A 21566-nucleotide genomic window follows, 5' to 3' on the forward strand; every position below is an offset into this window, starting at 1 on the left:
GTTGACTTGTTTGCATGTGTTCACCCCTTTCTCTCTCTTTCATTCTCTCTCTCTCTTTCATTCTCTCTCTCTCTCTCTCTCTCTCTCTCTCTCTCTCTCTCTCTCTCTCTCTCTCTCTCTCTCTCTCTCTCTCTTTCTCTTCTCTTTGTTTTCCCTCCCTCTTTCCTTCTCCCATCCCTTTCTCTCTTTCATTCTCTCTCGGTTTGTTTTCCCTCCCTCTCTTTCCTTCTCCCATCCCTTTCTCTCTTTCATTCTCTCTCTCTCTCTCTGTTTGCTTTCCCTCCCTCTCTTTCCTTCTCCCATCCCTTTCTCTCTTTCATTCTCGCTCTCTCTCTCTGTTTGTTTTTCCCTCCCTCTCTTTCTTTCTCTCTCTCTCTCTCTCTGTTTGTTTTCCCTCCCTCTCTTTCCTTCTCCCATCCCTTTCTCTCTTTCATTCTCGCTCTCTCTCTCTGTTTGTTTTCCCTCCTCTTTCTCTTCTTTCTCTCTCTCTCTCTCTCTGTTTGTTTTCCCTCCCTCTCTTTCTTTCTCTCTCTCTCTCTCTGTTTGTTTTCCCTCCCTCTCTTTCCTTCTCCCATCCCTTTTTCTCTCTCTCTCTCTCTCTGTTTGTTTTCCCTCCCTCTTTCCTCCTCCCATCCCTTTCTCTCTCTTTATCTGAATGGGTATGCATTTGAGAGATTGGATTCACTTGTGTATTATTGACTGTTGACACAAGGTGTCTCATATCCGTGGCCCGCCCTGGCTGTGTGTCAGGTCACGGGCAGGTTAGTCTCCTTCTGATGCACTCTGAGTCTGGCGAGTGAGACTACGGTCATGCGAGCAGGCAGTGGGACAGGGAGGGGGAGATGAAGAGCAGTGATAGAGACAGGGCTATTAGGGATAACTAAGGCTACCAGGGATGGGGATTTTAGGGATAGGGCAGGGGTTTTCAAACTTTTCTTGCCCAGGGACCCCTGCCCAGGTAAACCGGCGACCCAGGGACCCCCATCAAATGTTAGCAAAAAAATATATAATCACATCTTTTCTCATCATCTGGTGAATGATCATGGCAAGTAGAAGTAATCAACGTTTTAAAATGAGTACTTTTGGTCGACAGATTCATTATCTTGACCTCCCCACAGTTCATTGGAAGAGGGAGTGTAAACTCTTAACAAAGTATTAAGTAGAAAGGTACCTTGGCAGCGTAGAGAACTTTTGAAGCTAATTTCCTGCACTTCTATGGATTTTGCCATGGCTAATGCTTGGCTAATTCCTCTACTCAAACATTTCAACAAAATCAATGGACATGTGGCCTGAACACCTGTTTTTTTTTTACATTTATTCTAGCTTTTATTTGATTGTTAGTTATCAAAAATGTTATTATTTAAAAAGATATACTGTACACTACCGTTCAAAAGTCACTTAGAAATGTCCTTGTTTTTGAAAGAAAAGCTATTTATTTGTCCATTAAAATAACATCAAATTGATCAGAAATACAGTGTAGACATTGTTAATGTTGTAAATGACTATTGTAGCTGGAAACGGCTGATTTTTAATGGAATATCTACATAGGTGTACAGAGTCCCATTATCCACAACCATCACTCCTGTGTTCCAATGGCACATTGTGTTAGTTAATCCAAGTTGATCATTTTAAAAGGCTAATTGATCATTAGAAAACGTATTTGCAATTATGTTAGCACAGCTGAAAACTGTTGTCCTGATTAAAGAAGCAATAAAACTGACCTTATTTAGATTAGTTGAGTATCTGGAGCATCAGCATTTGTGGGTTCGATTACAGGCTCAAAATGGCCAGAAACAAAGAACTCTTCTGAAACTCGTCAGTCTATTCTTGTTCTGAGAAATGCTATTCCATGTGAGAAATTGCCAAGAAACTGAAGATCTGGTACAACGCTGTGAATTACTCCCTTCACAGAACAGCGCAAACTGTCTCTAACCAGGATAGAAAGAGGAGTGGGAGGCCCCGGTGCACAACTGAGCAAGAGGACAAGTACATTAGAGTGTCTAGTTTGAGAAACAGATGCCTCACAAGTCCTCAACTGGCAGCTTCATTAAATAGTACTCGCAAAACACCCGTCTCAACATCAACAGTGAAGAGGCGACTTCGGGATGCTGGTCTTCTAGGCAGAGTTGCAAAGAAAAAGCCATATCTCAGACTGGCCAATAAAAAGAAAATATTAAGATGGGCAAAATAACTCACTGGGCAGAGGAACTCTGCCAGCATTGCTCTTCAGTGTTGAAACTGGTGTTTTGTGGGTGCTATTTAATGAAGCAAACATTTTTGGGAAATTATATTAATTTATAGAAATGCAATTAGGGCTGTGACAGTCATGAAACTTTAAATGCCTGGTAGTCCTGTCTTCAGTCAGCTGTTCTTTCCACACACACACACAAAAATGGTTGCTTCTGCCAGGAATCTGACACTTGGTCGCAAGTGGATCTTCCAGCAAGACAATAACCCCAAGCACACATCAAAATCCACAAAGAAATTGTTAATTGACCACAAAGTCAACATTTTGCAATGGCCATCTTACTCTCCATGCTTGAGAACCCCATTGATAACCTGTGGTTTGAATTGAAAAGGGCAGTCCATAAATGATTATATATATGTTTTTACATTTAAACTTGATTTAATTAGGCAAGTCAGTTATGAATAAATTCTTATTTACAATGACGGCCTACACCGGCCAAACCCGGATGACACTGGGCCAATTGTGCACTGCCCTAATTGTGCACTGCCCTATGGGACTCCTAATCACGGCTGGTTGTGATACAGCCTGGAATTGAACCAGGGCATCTGCAGTGACACCTCAAGCAGTGCCTTAGACCACTGCGCCACTCAGGAGCCCCGAAAGAGCTGACGACTACGGAAAAGTGAAGAAAACCCCCCTGATGAAGTCAAAATTAAATATGGAGAATAAATTCAAACACTTTCGAGATTTTGGGTAGGCTACAGCCTGATATTTGTCTCAGCCATCATCACATGCTACCACTGGGATCACCGCGGAGCAATTGTATGGAATGCATATTAGGAACTCCATCACTCCTTCTCTTCAAAGCTCCTCAACCCTGCATTGGTCAATTATCACCCCTGCTCAAGTCAAGCCTCACTTCTCTTTTTCACCGCTCACCCTTGCACTCATTTATTCACAATGAGCCTTTCCATTGGCCCAAATACATGCTAAGAGCCGACAACAACAACAACACATGTGGAGGTATACATTTGGGAAAATGTAGCTAGCTTATCTAGGATTCAATTCATTTAAATTACAATGTTGCTAGATAATATGGATATTGTTAGCACTCCACTGGCCGCATGTAAACACAACCACTCCACTTCCTGGATCTGGGCTAACCTATTGCAATCTTAGAATTCTGGTATACCGCCAAAGCTTAATATGGCTAAATAACATGGGTTGGTTTACTAAAAGCAATCCGTGACCATTTCAACATATTTCCCAAAATGTAAGCAAATGAATTGGGTATAACTCATTGATCCTGCTTTGTAACTAGACCTACTCCATCTAGTTGGGGTGATAGCTAGCCTGTATATAAAATAACATAGCTCGCTTGCAAGTGAAGTCCTCTAGTTTGTGTATGTAAACATGTCATTTCCCTAAGCTATTGTTGCTAGTATCTTTGAAGATAATGTAATCATTATGATGATAAATGATAATTGCTAGCTGGCTCTTTGAATTGACATGTCTCTTTGGCCAATAGACATGCTCATTGTGATTTAGAAAGAAAGAAAGAAAGAATGTGGTGTAATGCAAGGTTGAGAACTGACTGATGCACGGATGAGAGGGGTGAGGCAGAGGTTTGATGCCTGACCAATGCAGGGGTGAGGCTTGAGGCGGAGGGGTGACACTTGACTAGTGCGGGGTTAAAACTAGGCTAGGTAAGGGGAGAGGTCTGATGAGGAGGAATGTTCCTAATATGTATTCCGCACACTGTTGATTTCACCAACACCTCAGACTCGATCTGTGGCACAACCTCATCAAGGTCCTCTTCAAGCTCTTCAGAAAGTCAGGCAATTAATCATGAAATATAACTGCAACTTTATACTCACAATTTTGGCTTTATTCTAAAAAAATAAAATTAAAAGGACTTTATTCTTGAAATTAAATTTAAATCAAAATATTTCTAGTTTATTCTCAAATTTTAATCTATACTAATTTACAAGTTCAGCCAAAGGGGTCAATTTAGCCACCCTTGTTTCTAGACAACCATACACAAAATGTATAGTTTGAACAAATATTTAGGAAGAGGTGATTATTTCATGGAGTCTGTGAAGGTAGAAACCACATGGGAAAAGTGGTAAGCAAGTTAGGCCCAAAATATGGATTTTCGCCAAGTCAAATGAATGAATTGTATTAGAGTTTAAAAATGCAGAGTTTCATCTCAGCCTATGCTGCCCTTCAGTCCCTAGACTTTTTGGCCCTGGCAGAGACATGGATCACCACAGAGAACACTGCTACTCCAGATAATCTCTCTTCATCTGACTATGTGTTCTCTCAAAGTTTGAATGCATCTGGTGGCCATTTCTCCTAAATGGAGATCCTTTTTTTTCTCCCTCACTCACCTGTCCATCTCCTCATTTGCACTCCAAGCTATCACTGTCACTTGTCCATTCAAGCTTAACATTGTTGTTATCTATTGCCCACCAGGTGCCATTGGAGAGTTCCTCAATGAGCTTGACACCTTCATAAGCTCATTTCCTGATGATGGCTCACCACTTATTATGGTGAGCCAGACTTCAACCTCCCGACGTCTGCCTCCGATTAATTTCTTTCCACCCCTTTCCTCTTTTGACCTAATCCTTTCCCTGTCCCCTCCCACTCACAAGGTAGGCAATGTGCTTTACCTCATCTCTGCTACTATTCTCACTGCAACTCCCTTTCAGGTCTCTGATCACTACTTGGTTTCCTTTTCTGTCTCCCTCTCCTCCAATCCTACCCACTTAGACTCTGTCCAGGTGTTCATGCGCCGTCGCAATCTTCACTCTCTCTCCCACTACTCTCTCCTCTTCTAGCCTATCATCTCTCCCTTCTGCTAAATCCCTAGTCTCCTGATTGTGCCTCTTCAATTGTGCCTCTCCTGATTGTGCCTCTTCAAACCTACTAACCTGCCTATGACTCTCACTGTCCCCTTTCCCCCTGGCCGGCTCAGCCCTCTCCTCTTGATTCCTGGATTCCTGGCTTTTGAACCTGGCTTGCTAACAGAACAGGGCTGCGAGCATCTGAAAATGGAGGAAAACTAAACGCCTGGAGGACTTATCATTCTTTCAATCACTCCCATCTACATTCTCTTCCTCTGTACCTGCTGCTAAAGCCACTTTCTTTCACTATACATTTCAAGCTTCTGCCTCTAACCCTAGGAAACTATATTCCACCTTACCTTCTCTTCCCTCCTTAATCCTCCACCCCCTCCCCCCTCACACCTTCCTCTCTGTGAGCGACTTTGTCAACCACTTTGAAAGGAAAGTTGACGACATCCGCTTCTCATTCACTCCGCCTATTGAGTCCACTGGTACCACTCACATATCATTACCCTATGCCTTGAGCTCTTTTTCCTCTCTCTCCAGATGAAATCCTGCGACTAGTGATGTCCGGCCGCCCGACAACCTGGCTGCTCGACCCCACCCCCTTCTCCAGACCATTTCTGGAGTCCTTCTCACTTCCCTCATCAACTCATCCCTTACCACTGGCTGCGTCCCCTCTGACTTTAAAATGGCCAGAGTCACTCGCCTCTTCGAGAAAACGAACACTCGACTACTCTGACATCAAAAACTACAAACTGGTTTCCCTTTCTTTTCTTTCCAAAACACTTGAGCGTGCTCTCTCTGACAAACTCTCTCAGAACGATCTTATTGACCTTAACCAGTCAGGCTTCAAGACTGGTCACTCAACCGAAACTGCTCTCCTTTGTCACAGTGGCTCTCCACACTGCCAAGACTGACTCTTTCTCCTCTGTTGTCATCCTCCTAGATATGTCTTCAGCCTTCAACACCGTGACCCATCAGATTCTCCTCTCCACCCTCTCGGGGCTTGGCGTTTCGTGGTTGGATTTTTGGATTTTATCCTACCTGGCAGGTCACTCTTACCAGGTGACGCGGAGAGGATGTGTCTGCACCACATGCTCTCACTACTGGAGTCTCCCAGGGCTCAGTTCTAGGCCCTCTCCTCTTCTCTCTTTTCAGCAAGTCACTCAGCTCGGTCATATCCTCACATGGTCTCTCTTATCATTGCTGTGCGGATGATATTCAACTTCTTTTCACCCCCCCCTTCTGACACCTCGGTGGCGACACGCATCTCTGCATGCCTGGCAGATATCTCAGCTTGATGTCAGCCCACCAGCTCAAGCTCAATCTCGGCAAGACAGAGCTGCTCTTCCTCCCGGAGAAGGCCTGCCCGCTCCAAGACCTCTCCATCACGCATGGCAACTCCACAGTGTCCCCCTCTCAGAGTACACCCAGAGTACAAAGAACCTTGGCATGACCCTGGACAATATCCTGTCATTCTCTGCAAACATTAAAGCAGTGACTCACTCCTGCAGGTTTATGCTCTAGTACAGCTGTCATCAACTAGATTCAGCCGCGGTCCGACTTTTCATTGAGAGGATTGGTTGAGGGGCCGGAACAAAATTACAAATAATTTGTAATTTCTTTCAAAAACAAGGACATTTCTAAGTGACCCCAAACCTTTGAACAGTAGTGTATATGTGATCTTATACAAATGTGGGAAAGGTTTGAAATGATTATGTTATAGTCAAATATTACATCTGTTTGGGCTTCTTGTGGTAAATTTGCAGCGGTCAAACACCTTATAGGCAGAGTTCCTCTGTCCAATGTCTGTGTTCTTTTGCACAACTTAATATTTTCTTTTTATTGGCCAGTCTGAGATGTGGCTTTTTCTTTGCAACTCTGCCTAGAAGGCCAGCATCGCGGGGTCACCTCTTCACTGTTGACGTTGAGACGGGTGTTTTGCGGGTACTATTTAATGAAGCTGCCAGTTGAGGACTTGTGAGGCGTCTGTTTCTCAAACTAGACACTCTAATGTACTTGTCCTCTTGCTCAGTTGTGCACTGGGGCCTCCCACTCCTCTTTCTATTCTGGTTAGAGACAGTTTGTGATGTTCTGTGAAGGGAGTAGTACACATCGTTGTACCAGATTTCAGTTTCTTGGCAATTTCTCGCATGGAAAAGCCTTCATTTCTCAGAACAAGAATAGAGTGACAAGTTTCAGAAGAAAGTTCTTTGTTTCTGGCCATTTTGAGCCTGTATTCGAACCCACAAATGCTGATGCTCCAGATACTCAACTAGTCTAAAGAAGTTGTATTGCTTCTTTAATCAGAACAACAGTTTTCAGCTGTGCTAACATAATTACAAAAGGGTTTTCTAATGATCAATTAGCCTTTTAAAATTATGAACTTCGATTAGCTAACACAACATGCCATTGGAACACAGGGGTGATGGTTTCTGATAATGGGCCTCCATACGCCTATGTAGATGTTCCATAAAATATAATCCGTTTCCAGCTACAATAGTCATTTACAACATTAACAATGTCTACACTTTATTTCTGATCAATTTTACATTATTATAATGGACAAATAATGTGCTATTTTTTAAATCAAGGACATTTCTAAGTGACCCTAAACTTTTGAAACGGTAGTGTCTCTCTCTTATGTGTTGAAATACTTTGGAATAGATTTCCAAAGTTCAAATCAAATGGTGCTGATTTGCTGGTGTGTTTAGTCTTTTATGTCCAATAATAAAAATCAACATTTAACAACATCCATAGTGTACGACCCTTCCTCACACAGGAAGCGGCGCAGGTCCTAATCCAGTCACTTGTCATCATCTCCCATCTGGATTACTGCAATTCGCTGTTGGCTGGGCTCCCCGCTTGTGCCATCAAACCCCTGAAATGTATCCAGGATGGCACAACCTGGTTGGTGTTCAACCTTCCAAAGTTCTCCCATGTCACCCTGCTGCTCCACACACTCCACTGGCTTCCAGCCGAAGCTTGGGTTCACTACCATGGTACAGTGGCTTGCAAAAGCATTCACCTACCTTGGCATTTTTCTTATTTTGTTGCCTTACAACCTGGAATTAAAATGGATTTTTGGGGGGGTTGTATCATTTGATTTACACAACATGCCTACCACTTTGGAGATGCAAAATATTTTTTATTGTGAAACAAACAAGAAATAAGACAAAAAAAACAGAACTTGAGCGTGCATAACTATTCACCCCCCCCCAAAGTCGATACTTCGTAGAGCCACCTTTTTGAAGCAATTACAGCTGCAAGTCTCTTGGGATACGTCTCTATCAGCTTGGCACATCTAGCCACTGGGATTTTTGCCCATTCTTCAAGGCAAACCTGCTCCAGCTCCTTCAAGTTGGATGGGTTCCCCTGGTGTACAGCAATCTTTAAAAGTCATACCACAGATTCTCAATTGGATTGAGTTCTGGGCTTTGACTAGGCCATTCCAAGACATTTAAATGTTTCCCCTTAAACCACTCGAGTGTTGCTTTGGCAGTAGGCTTAGGGTCATTGTCCTGCTGGAAAGGGAACCTCTGAACCAGTCTCAAATCTCTGGAAGACTGAAACATGTTTCCCTCAAGAATGTCCCTGTATTTAGTGCCATTCATCATTCCTTCAATTCTGACCAGTTTTCCAGTCCCTGCCGATGAAAAACATCCCCACAGCATGATGCTGCCACCACCATGCTTTAGTGTGGGGATGGTGTTCTTGGGGTGATGAGAGGTGTTGGGTTTGTGCCATAATACTGTTTTCCTTGGTGTCCAAAAAGCTCAATTTTAGTCTCATCTGACCAGAGTACCTTCTTCCATATTTTTGGGGAGTCTCCCACATACCTTTTGGCTAACACCAAACGTGTTTGCTTATTCTTTTCTTTAAGCAATGGCTTTTTTTCTGGACACTCTTTTAAAGTCCAGCTCTGTGGAGTGTATGGCTTAATGTGGTCCTGTAGACATATACTCCAATCTCCACTGTGGAGCTTTTGCAGGTCTCTTTGTTGCCTATCTGGTTAATGCCCTCCTTGCCTGATCTGTGAGTTTTGGTGGGCGGGCCCTCTCTTGGCATGTTTGTTGTGGTGCCATATTCTTTCCATTTTTTAATAATGGATTCAATGGTGCTCCGTGGGATGTTGAAAGTTTCGGATATTTTTTATAACCCAACCCTGATCTGTACTTCTCCACAACTTTGTCCCTGACCTGTTTGGAGATCTCCTTGGACTTCATGGTGCGGCTTGCTTGGTGGTGCCCCTTGCTTAGTGGTGTTGCAGACTCTGGGGCCTTTGAGAACAGGTGTATATATACTGAGATCATGTGACAAATCATACGACACTTAGATTGCACACAGGTGGACTTTATTTAACTAATTATATGACTTCTGAAGGAAATTGGTTGCACCAGATCTTATTTAGGGGTTTCATAGCAAAGGGGGTGAATACATATGCAAGCACCACTTTTCAAATTTTTTTATTTTTGCAAATTTTTTTAAACAAGTTATTTTGCGGATTTCACTTCACCAATTTGGACTATTTTGTGTATGTCCATTACATGAAATCCCAATAAAAATCCATTTAAATTACAGGTTGTAATGTAACAAAATAGGGACAACGGCATGGTTGGGGTGAATACTTTTGCAAGTACTGTATTTACCTACAGAGCAGCAAGAGGAACTGTCCCTCCCTACCTTCAGGCTTTGCGCAAACCCTATACCCCAACCTGAGTACTCTGCTCTGCCACCTCTGGTCACTTGGCCCTCCCACCTCTATGGGAGGGCAGCTCCCACTCAGCCCGGTCATATCTCTTCTCTTCCCAATAGTGGAACCAACTTCCCCCTGAAGCTAGGACAGCAGAATCCCTGCCCATCTTCCAAAAACATCTGAAACCCTACCTCATCAAAGAGTATTTTAAATAATCCCACAGCACCCCTCCCCCAACTAACACTTGCACCACCCCACCCACCCACCACTGGCACTGGCTTTGCTGATAGCTACTTTATTGAGGAAATATTTCCTTTCCTTCTGACCGAGATATGTGGTTGTCCCTCCTAGCAATCTTAAGATGAATGAACTAACTGTAAGTCACTCTGGATAAGAGCATCTGCTAAATAACACACATTTCTATAAAAATATGTCAATGTTAAGTCCTAAACCTAGCTTGAAAGTGCATCCTTGTAGCTGTGTGGGCTCATATAGTCAAAATGATTGACTTGGAGTAAGTTGAGCAAAGTGGATATTTTTCAAATCCTTCATGATTGTTGTATCGTAAATGGGCCCACAATGTGGTTGGTTGCTAAAGTCCATTTTTAAAAAATATATCTGGCAGTTTTTTCTGCATAACATTTAAAAGTAGTCCCTTTTTTAAGGTTTAGAAAAAGTGACTGGTAAATGCTAACTCCCATTCATATAAGCTGGTAGCATAGCTAGCATACAGAAATCGGTGGTGGTAGTCTAAGTTGTTTTTAACTGTAATGCAGTTTATTGGTGAAGATGACATAAACATGCATTGGGTTGACATCCATACAGCATTATACTCTGACTTTTACCTCAACATATTGTGAAATACACATATATACAATAGACTAAATGTAGGTAAAATTTTCTGGAGAGTAATGAAGAGATTCGGGATCTGTCCCCCACGTGTTTCCAAGGCATTTCCATTGTTTGGGTCGAGTTCCATTAACCTCTTTACCACTTCTGTGGTTGAGCCAATGGCAATTTGAGCAAATGTAAGTGTTTCTTCCCAGGTGTAGTACAAGGCATAATCACTGGGATGTGAGGTAACAACAGGGCCAGGCCTCTGTTAAAAGTATTAAAAAGTACAAAGTGTGTTAAGCCTGTGTTAAAATATGCTTAAAATTATTAAGACAAAAAAGTGATTGTGTTTGTGAAATAAAGCTAGACGTGGTTTTAAAAAGGTAGTGGCAATATTTAATTCAGTACAGAAATTTGTAGGCGACTTAACTTACCCTGTCCCGCGGCTTAACCTACCCTGTCCCGCGGCTTAACCTACCCTGTCCCGCGGCTTAATCTACCCTGTCCCGCGGCTTAACCTACCCTGTCCCGCAGCTTAACCTACCCTGTCCCGCGGCTTAACCTACCCTGTCCCGCGGCTTAACTTACCCCATAGCCAGGGTATTTGTGCCAATAGACCACTTTTTTGGGACAAGCTATGTTTTCAAAACTGTAATGTATACATTCATTCTGATTATTTACAGGGATACACAACACCCTGAAATATATGTAGAAATATTTGTTAGAAAGAATACTATATTACCCTTGATGAAGTGATGCTGAATGTAAAAATGTCTCAACTTACCCCACTCTCCCCTACATCACCGTTTTTCTTCGCTTGGCCCTTATACTCTTCCGTAGACAAAGGATCTGGGAAGATTCTGTATAGAGGAATGGTCTCCTCGCAAGGGGATGGTGCAAGAGTAATGGAAACGGGTGCACCAATCACGTTTGACCCCTATATTTACAATATTACTGTAGCTCAGTATTTGTATTGTTTACTCTATACAGTCTTTTTTTGCTCATCTTTATCAATGGTGCCAATAATTACAGACCTCACTGTATATCCTCCACTGTGTCCGAGTCTGCACCCCATCAGATCTCTGTCTGTCTTGTCTTCTGTTCTTGCAGAGAGAGGAAATATACAGTATATGGGGGGATATGATGTGAGTAACAGCAGAGAGTGGCTTGGAGACGGAGAGACGGAGGGAGCAGAACATCCTCTTTGGAGGTTGCATCAGAAGCCCCGAGACAGCTCTCTGAGTTTCAGCCCAATTAATCTGGAGTTTGGGATCAGAGCTTGCATAACAAAACTCGTCTGTTTGACCTCAGGCAAGCCCCGCTCTGGAGGCTGTGTGCATGTGTGTGGGTGTGTAGTTCTGTGTGTTCATGCCGTTGACATGAACACACGTCGGTTGCGTGATACTCTGTTATGCTTGCTAGACTCTCGAGACACACAGTGCCTCAACAGAGAGAAGTTCCAAAGAGACATGTCACGCCGCACTGACCACTACTGCCCTCTCACACGGCCACAAACGCACACAAACATACACTCACACACACACATACAGTGTACAAACACACATCGGGAGTAGTCATCCTCATCACACGCACGCCTCATCCTTCCTGGGAGTGCCTTTGGCTGCAATCACCCAACACGCCAGTACAAATAGAGTTGGTACAAACAGGATCTTTAACTTAGCAATATCTCATCATCTCAGAAAGCTGGACATGGCATCTCTGACACACCAAATATCTAGTAGCTGGTTTAGATACTGCCAAAGCTAGGTCCAAAGTCAAAGCTAAATCTCGCTCTCTCTGTAATCTCTCAAAGACTTATCCCCCACGCAGACTCACTTTTTGTCTCTTCACCCCCTCCCCTCCCCTTGCTTTCCCCTCCTCAGGGCCAGTTGTTGGTGCGGTGTGGGCGTCTGGGTCTGGGGGAGAAGGTGCTGCGGGACGCGGTGCAGGCCGAGAGCACGTCACACGAGGCGTGGAGCGGCCTGGGGGAGGCCCTGCAGTTACAGGGCAGCAGCCAGGCACCAGACTGCTTCCTCACAGCCCTGGAGCTGGAGGCCTCCTGCCCCATCAGGCCCTTCACCATTATACCACGCGAGCTGTGAGGAGCAGACAGAGGCTACTACTGTATGACTTGTTTGTGAATACACACATGTGCACAGGCACACACACGTATGATCATTTAAACGTACACATTTCTGCAATATATCTTCTCTTGCCCTGTCTCACTCTTTTTGCTCTCTTCTCTCTTGCCCCTCTCCTCCCTTCTCTGCTCTCCTCATATCTACAGTGAGCTCCAAAGGTATTGGTACAGTGACACATTTTTTGTTGTTTTGGCTCTGTACTCCTGCACTTTGCATATAAAATGAAATGACCATGAGGTTAAAGTGCAGATTATAAGATTTAATTGGAAGGTATTTCCATCCATAGCAGGTGAACCATTTAGAAATTACAGAACTTTTGGTGTATAGTCCCCCCCATTTTAGGGGACCAAAAGTTCACCTATATGTGTATGAAAGTAGTAAAAAGTTGGTCCCATATTCCTAACACGCAATGACTACATCAAGCTTGTGACTCTACACATTTGTTGAATGTATTTGCACTTTGTTTTGGTTGTGTTTCAGATTATTTTGTGCCCAATAGAAATGAATGGTAAATAATGTATTGTGTCATTTTGGAGTCACTTTTACTGTAAATAAGAATGGAATATGTTTCTAAACACATCTACATTAATGTGGATGCCTCCATGATTACGGATAGTCCTGAAGGAATCGTGAATAATGATGTGATGAGTGAGAAAGTTACCGATGCACAAATATCACCCCCCCCCAAACAAATGCCAACCTCCCCTGTTATTGCAATGGTTAGCATGTCTTGGGGGTATGATATTTGTGCATCCAACTTTCTCACTCATCATTATTCACAATTAATTCAGGATTATCCATAATCAGGGTGGCATCCACATATTAATGTAGAAGTATTTAGAAACATATTCTATTCTTATTTACAATAAAAGTGACTCCAAAATGACACAATACATTATTTACCATTCATTTCCATTGGGCACAAAATAATCTGACACCCTAACAAAAAGCAAATGCATCCAACAAGTTTGTAGAGACACAAGCTTGATGTAATCATTGTGTGCTGGGAATATGGGTCCAAATACTCAACGTTTGACTACTTTAATACATGTGTAAGTGAATTTGGGGGGACTATGTACAAGAAGTGCTGTAATTTCCAAACGGCTCACCCGATATGGATGAAAATATCCTCAAATGAAAGCTGACACTCTGAACTTTAACCTCATAGTCATTGTATCAATGCTGGAGTACAGAGCCAAAAACAACAACAAACGTGTCACTGTCCCAATACATTTGGAAGCACACTATACATATATGACTATGCATTCGTAAGAACCTCTCAGATGCATTCATAGACAAGTCTATGGTGACACTGTTATACAGACCACATACATCCAGTCTCAGGGATCCTTTCTAAAGTATCATTCCATTTTCTTCTTGTAAAACGAGATCCTTCAGCCGGTGTGTGTGTTTCACTGAAGCCACCATTGTGTGGTGTTGAAATCACTGATTTGCTTGTATTGTATCTAACTGTATTAATCATAATATGATTCATTGTGTGTCCTGTTTTAAACTAATCTGTAAATCATTGTCATCATAAACAATGACTTAAAATCACTGTGGGATTGTGTCCTCATCTGTCTCGTCATTTATGACGAATCTTCATCACTTCATAGTGCCTAACCACATTAATATGGGCAGTGGGACTCGAGTTGCTATCTTATGTAATACTGCCAGCACAGTTTCTGCCTCAACTCACAACCCCCTCCCTCTCTCTCTCTCTCTCCCTACCCTCTCTATCCTCTCGCTCTCTCTCTGCCCTCCCTCGCCATCTCTGTCTCTACCTCTCCCTCCCTCTTTCTCCATTTCTAACCACCCTCTCAGTTCTCGCTCTCTCTCTGCCTGATGTGATGTGGCTTGGTTGCCTAGCAGCCATCCCATGTTTGAGTAACTGGGGAAGCGGAGAGATATCTAGTCTGCTGGACAACACACACACATACACCAAGGCAGATTATACCACTGGTGTGCTATTCTATGGGCCTGACTGTGTCTGTTTGATGTCAACTCTCGCTGCTGTAATGAACTGTTCTGTTCTCTGTACATTGATGTATGTTTTGAGAAGAAGAATCCCAGTCTCTTCTCTGCAAGCACAATTTATTAACCCTTTCCCGCACCAGGATAGAGTTATGACTGAAGAGTATTTAAATCTGTCTGTTTCACATAGGTCTACTTCGCTCACACATCAAAAGCCACATGCACGTCCCCATTTTAAATTGGCGATCAACACATTTTCTTCTGATCCCTGCCTCTACTACCTCCACCACTCTCTCCCTCTGTCCTCCCCCACATTAGCCCGTGTGTGTCAACTGCGTTTGGCCGGTGGGTTGGAGATTAGTGACTTAATCCAGAGGTTTCCAAACCTCTCCTCAGGGACCCCCAGTTATTTCAACATTTTGTTGTAGCCCTGAACTAGTTGACCTGATTCACCAGTCAAGGACTTGATAATTAGTTGACGAATTGAATCGGGTGTGTTAGCTCGAATAGATCACATGGAATGGCTGGGGATCCCCAAGGAGACAGCTGGCCTAATCCATGCGGTTGTGGAATGTTCTATATTGTGGCGCGGTCAGGACAGCCATGACGAGGCTGGTAAAAGGAGACATTAATGAATAGGCCTGCTTGCCGCAAAGCCTCTCAGGATGACATCAGATGACGAAGGGCTCCGGACAGTTTCGCTCATCGCCAGGCTGAATAATTAGCCTACGTGCCTTCTAAAACACACACCCAGTACTGTATAGTAGGCTAGGGGAGGCCAAAATTAGAGAGTTCTATATTCTCCAATCAATCTAATTTGTTTATAAAGCCCTTCTTACATCAGCTGATGTCACAAAGTGCTGTACAGAAACCCAGCCTAAAACCCCGAACAGCAAGCAATGCAGATGTAGAACCACGGTGGCTAGGAAAAACTCCCTAGAAAGGCCAAAACCTAGGAAGAAACCTAGAGAGGAAGCAGGCTATGAGGGCTGGCCAGTCCTCTTCTGGCTGTGCTGGGTGGAGATTATAACAGAACGTGGCCAAGATGTTCAAATGTTCATAGATGACCAGCAGGGTCAAATAATAATAATCACAGTGGTTGTCGCGAGTAGCACGTCTGCAGAGACATCGGAATTGTCTCTTAATAGCTCTGATTGTCCCTAGGTCTTTGTTCTCCCCTATGTATAGGTGGGTCCCAGTGGCTGTGTCTGCTGTGTGGCAGCTTCATGTGATGTCAGGTGGCCTTGGCAGGGTTCTCTGGTTACCCTCAGGGGTGGCTGGGCGGCCAGGTCCCTGGTCGCTCTACTTGTGCACTGTTGGGGCTGAGAGGGGGGTCAGGTGTCTGGGCCCAGTTACACCCCTATTACAGCCTGCCTGTTGTTTCAGTGGGGAAAAGTAGTGTTGCACGTTGTACCGGTACCACAGTACCAAAATGTATGATACCAACATTTTAGAAAACTGTACTACTGTCTCATATGAAGCATGCCAAGAGTTTTGTCCCTATAGAAATGTAATTACTAGGAAGTTTAAAGACCGCCAGAACACGGCAATGTTCTAGTAATTTGATTTCTATGATTAGCCCTTTACTCTACTGTATGTGGGGTGGTATTCAGGAGAAAGAGGAAGCAACCTTATGAGACTGCCAACATCCAGGGAGTTATTGCAGGGCAGAGGGAAGTTAAAGGTCCAGTGCAGTCACAAATGTGATTTTCCTGTGTTTTATTTATTTTTATATATATATATATTTATATATATATATATACACTACAGGTCAAAAGTTTTAGAACACCTACTCATTCAAGGGTTTTTCTATATTTTTACTATTTTCTACGTTGTAGAATAATCGTGAAGATATCAAAACTATGAAATAACACATACGGAATCATGTTGTAACCAAAAAACTGTTAAACAAATCACAATATATTTTATATTTGAGATTCTTCAAAGTAGCCACCCATTGCCTTGATGCCAGCTTTGCACACTCTTGGCATTCTCTCAACCAGCTTCACGAGGTAGTAACCTGGAATGCATTTCAATTAACAGGTGTTTTTTTTGTCATCACTATTATTCTACAATGTAGAAAATACTAAGAATAAAAAAAAAACGTTGAATGAGTAGGTGTTCTAAAAATGTTGACCGGTAGTGTGTATACAGTTGAAGTTGGACGTTTACATACACTTTGGTTGGAGTCATTAAAACTTGTTTTTCAACCACTCCACAAATGTCTTGTTAACAAACTATAGTTTTGGCAAGTTGGTTAGGACATCTACTTTGTGCATGACGCAAGTAATTTTTCCAACAATTGTTTACAGACAGATTCTTTCACTTATAAATCACTGTATCACAATTCCAGTGGGTCAGAAGTTTACATAAACTAAGTTGACTGTGCCTTTAAACAGCTTGGAAAATTCCAGAAAAGTATGTCATGGCTCTAGAAGCTTCTGATAGGCTAATTGACATCATATGAGTCAATTGGAGGTGTACCTGTGGATGTATTATAAGGCCTATCTTCAAACTCAATGCCTCTTTGCTTGACATCATGGGAAAATCAAAAGAAATCAGCAAAGACCCCAGAAAAAAAATTGTGGACCTCCACAAGTCTGGTTTGACCCAAGTTAAAAAATTTAAAGGCAATGCTACCAAATACTAATTGAGTGTATGTTAACTTCTGACCCACTGGGAATGTGATGAAAGAAATAAAAGCTGAAATAAATCATTCTCTCTATTATTATTCTGACATTTCACATTCTTAAAATAAAGTGGTGATCCTAACTGACCTAAGACAGGGAATTTTTACTAGGATTAAATGTCAGGAATTGTAATAAATAAAAATAAATAAAAATAAAAAACTGTATTTGGCAAAAGTGTATGTAAACTGCTGACTTCAACTGTATGTTAAAATTTAATTTGTGGAATTTCTTTCCTTCTTATTGCGTCTGAGTTGTGTTGTGACAAGGTAGGGTTGGTATACAGAAGATAGCCCTATTTGGTAAAAAACCAAGTCCATATTATGGCAAGAACAGCTGAAATAGGCAAAGAGAAATGACCATCATTACATCAATACATCAATCCATCATTACATCAATAATCTCAAATATAAAATATATTTGGATTTGTTTTACACTTTTTGGGTTACTACATGCTTCCATATGTGTTATTTCATAGTGTTGATGTCTTCACTATTATTCTACAATGTAGAAAATAGTAAAAATAAAGAAAAACCCATGAATGAGTAGGTGTGTCCAAACTTTTGACTGGTACTGTATACACTACCATTCAAAAGTTTTGGGTCACTTAGAAATGTCCTAGTTTTTGAAACAAAAGCACATTTTTCATCCATTAAAATAACATCAAATTGATCAGAAATATAGTGTAGACAACTAAATGTGCTTATCTTTCAAAAACAAGGAAATTTCTAAGTGACCCAAAACTTTTGAACGGTAGTGTATATATATATATTTCCACACTATGAGGTTGAACAAAAATATGCCCTTGTAGTGTAAGAGCTATTTGAAATGACTGCCTGACATTTCAGCCTGTTGTGGAGGGATGTAGTTTTGGCCTGCCTGGTGACATCATCATGTCGTAAATTTGTTAATAGACCAATAACAGATATTTTTCGGTTTTCCCCTCCCTACTCCAGACAGTCCTAGCAAAATTATTGATTGAGAAAGTGTTCTTTGCTAAGAAGCATTTTTTTCTTCTCTTTTTGACCATTTTCATTTAAAACAATCACAGTAAGGTACTTAATTGTTACCCAGAAAGGATTTGATATTGAGATAAAAACGGCTGCATTGGACCTTTAATAGAGAGGATGCTAACAATAGGTCATGTGTGGCAATCTGAACTTCAGGGCCTGGAGGGCAATTATGTTTGGTCATTGGTGTGGGTTTTCACATAAACCTAGATGGTTATATCTCTTTAACAATCAGTAAAGGAACCGGCAACCTAGCAATACATTCTAAAACAATGTTGACACATGAGGCAGCAGCCAATGAAGCGGCAGATATCCAATTGAAACGTTTTCTCCTTGATAACATTTTGAGGTTAACCAGTTAATGTAAATGAGTTACAGCAGCAGAGATATCACCAACCTTGCCCCCCCCCAGGTTCTATTTCACCAAACCGACTCACCTGATCGCCCTCAAACAGCCTTGGCCCATGTCCATGTGCCCAACATCATGCCAGCGCCATTACGGGATAAACAATGACCCCTTGTTTCACTAACAGCAGCCTATTCAACCTTATTAAACTTTTATACGTCATTTAATAGAGCTGTAATGTCGGCCTATCGCACCTGTCAATTACATGGTAAAGAGATACCTGGTCATCTGCTTTGGTGTCATGCTGCCTTCTGAATTCTTTAGCCAGCCGTCAACACCGTGGTGGCGATGGGAATGGATGTGACCCTGCCGGAGAGGACACAAGTGAACAATACTCCATGACAGCTCTGTCTTCATGTCTTACCATTGGGCTACGTGAGAGGGCTGGAGTTTTTCAAGGTGGTCATGTAATACAAGGAAGGGAGGAAGCAGCAGTAGATTGTGTGGGGGCGGCCATCTTGGTTCATTGCGTTGTAAACAAAGGCTGTTTTCGCTCGTTTGGCGTCGTGGGTTCGTCAATCTTTAGAGTGACGTGGACCGTGGAGTGACTGATGATGCTTGTTGTTGTATCTCCAGAGATGAGCCAATTCAGGACAGACGTCCTTACCTCAAACAATGGAAAACACAAATAGCATGGCAATTTCTTTGAACTGCTCGGTTTGATGTCGAGTCACTTCCTGTTCAAAGCTGCCAATTATATGGATTGGAGGATTTTAAAAACATCCATTATCATGTCGCCTTCCCAATATTATCCTAAATTCATTTAGCTATTCCAGAAACCAGAAGGTCATGTTTGGGTTGTCTGTTCTGCCTAGTTGTCCTTGTTCTGCCTAGTTGTCCTTGTTGACACTAGATGGTTTCTAATGAAAGTGAGGGACTTAATCCCACAATAAACCTTGGCTGCAGCCAACCCAACTGCCTCAAAACCTGAAGAGGATTTTACATGGAGTTTAGAAGGAGGTGATCAATTGAACACGCTTATCTCCTTTCCTTTGCTTTTCGATAACACAAAGTCACGCAATTGCTAGAAAATAAAATGTAGCCTAGTGGCCTAGGTGCATGCTTTACCTTCTCTGAGAGTCATTTATTCAGCATTTTTTTGAAGAGGGTGATCCTGGTTCAATCACATGTTGTCCTTTTCTCACTAGCCCCGTTTATAACTGGTTCTAGCATGCATCCTTTGTGTCCTGATCTTGTTCACATTCTGATTGTGCCCACATTTGTTTGACGGGTGTAGACAATCAAAAGACACATTGTGATCTGATTGTGATCAGATTTCCTGATCACCTCCAGAGGTAGTCGGAGACCCATTGTGTCTGGATATAAGGATCTGGACAGTGAAACCATTTAAATCATCATTATATTGCCTTCTAAAATCATTGACAGGTGGCACCATTGGCTTATGGCATACATTTTTCTTAAAATTAAATCTTATTTTGAAAGAATATCTGTAAAATAATGTGCATACGGGAGGGACCAGGAAATCTGGTCACAATGCAGACACAGCAGATGGATGATGTAAGTGACACGTTTGAAAATGTGGGCACAATCGGAATGTGGACAAGATCTGGACACATGTTAGAAGCAGGTATAAATGGTGCTAGGCATTGTGGTCAGCCTAACCAATGTCTTTCATTGACTCAGGACCTAAAAGAGGGGTCGTGCTAAGTCCTCACTATGGGGCATATGTTACAGATCAGAGTGTTGTTATGATGACCCTGAGGGATTGTAAAATAAGATGTACTTTATTGTTAATTAACTTGCAGAGAACTTAAATGTGTCTTTATGATCATACGCCCAACCCCCTGAGACAAACACACCCCGAGGGATTGGAAGCAATGGGTCATCCGCAGTGCAGCGCCTCTGGAGCAATTGTAGGGGGTTTAGGGCCTTGTGCAAGGGTGATGGTAACTAGGATGATGCCAGCAACCCTCTGGCTTGCTTCTCTAACCACTAGGCTACCAGTGGCTGGCTATAGTGTACACCTGACCACAGCCTACAGCGATGATGCATCCACCAGAAATGTTTGTAAGGTTTTAAATGATATCAAACTCAACTGTTTATATTTTCCAGTGATGAAGACATGGATGTCTCATGGTATGGCGGGGATTGCAAAATGGGTCAATTTTGAGCACCTTTTTATTTCCTGAATGTTTTGGAATTTATGTCCAAAAAGTAACTTTCTGATCACTTCTTCCATTGGCAAACATGTAACAACAGTTTTGTTTAAATCCAAAGGGATGCTGTCAAAAAGGGATTGAATTCAAAATGGATTTACCCACTTACAGGACCGGGTTTATAGCCCGTTAATAGGGATGTCTTTCTGTCAGCCTCAAAGTGTTCTCCTTAGTCCCCTGCACAATGACAACGTCAATAAGAGCCCTGCACTTGAAACACTTCAGCCGCTCATATGTGTCGCAAGCTGAAGACAAGGACGTGAAGTGTTGGAAGGTTTAAACTGATGTGCTAAGATAATGACGTTATGGATATATTTGGGAATATTGTGAGAATGCAGACATTATGAACTGACATCTATACAGGACAATGGAACGAGTGAGATACATAGTGATGTCTCAAAAGACGTCAAGAACAAGTACTCCCTGATTTAATTTTTTAAAACTTTTTATCTCATAGCAATCTGATGAGAATGTAATGTGGTTTCAGACAATCCTATCAAGGCTATGGTCTATGTTAGTGTAACCTGAGTCCAACATTATCCCGTGTTAGTTTTTTTCATTGACAGTAAGGATAGGTAGTGATAAGAATAGCCCTTTCGTGGTG

The 21566-nt window shown here is 42.2% G+C and overlaps 1 protein-coding gene across 2 annotated transcripts in view; it reads left to right on the forward strand.

Moving 5' to 3' along the window:
* ttc7a (tetratricopeptide repeat domain 7A) overlaps positions 1-13169 on the forward strand; it is a 42841-nt gene extending 29672 nt beyond the window's left edge. Inside the window, exon 20 of one of the 2 annotated variants that reach the window (XM_042323494.1) lies at positions 12451-13169. In XM_042323494.1, coding sequence (XP_042179428.1) covers positions 12451-12669 — 219 coding nt within the window. In that variant the 3' untranslated portion in view covers positions 12670-13169. The remainder of the gene's footprint in view (positions 1-12450) is intronic. The other variant, XM_042323495.1, reaches the window with a different exon arrangement.
* The last annotated feature ends 8397 nt before the right edge of the window (positions 13170-21566 follow it).

The sequence above is a fragment of the Oncorhynchus tshawytscha genome, linkage group LG06 (genome assembly GCF_018296145.1).
Source record: "Oncorhynchus tshawytscha isolate Ot180627B linkage group LG06, Otsh_v2.0, whole genome shotgun sequence".
In the NCBI taxonomy this organism is placed as follows: domain Eukaryota; kingdom Metazoa; phylum Chordata; class Actinopteri; order Salmoniformes; family Salmonidae; genus Oncorhynchus; species Oncorhynchus tshawytscha.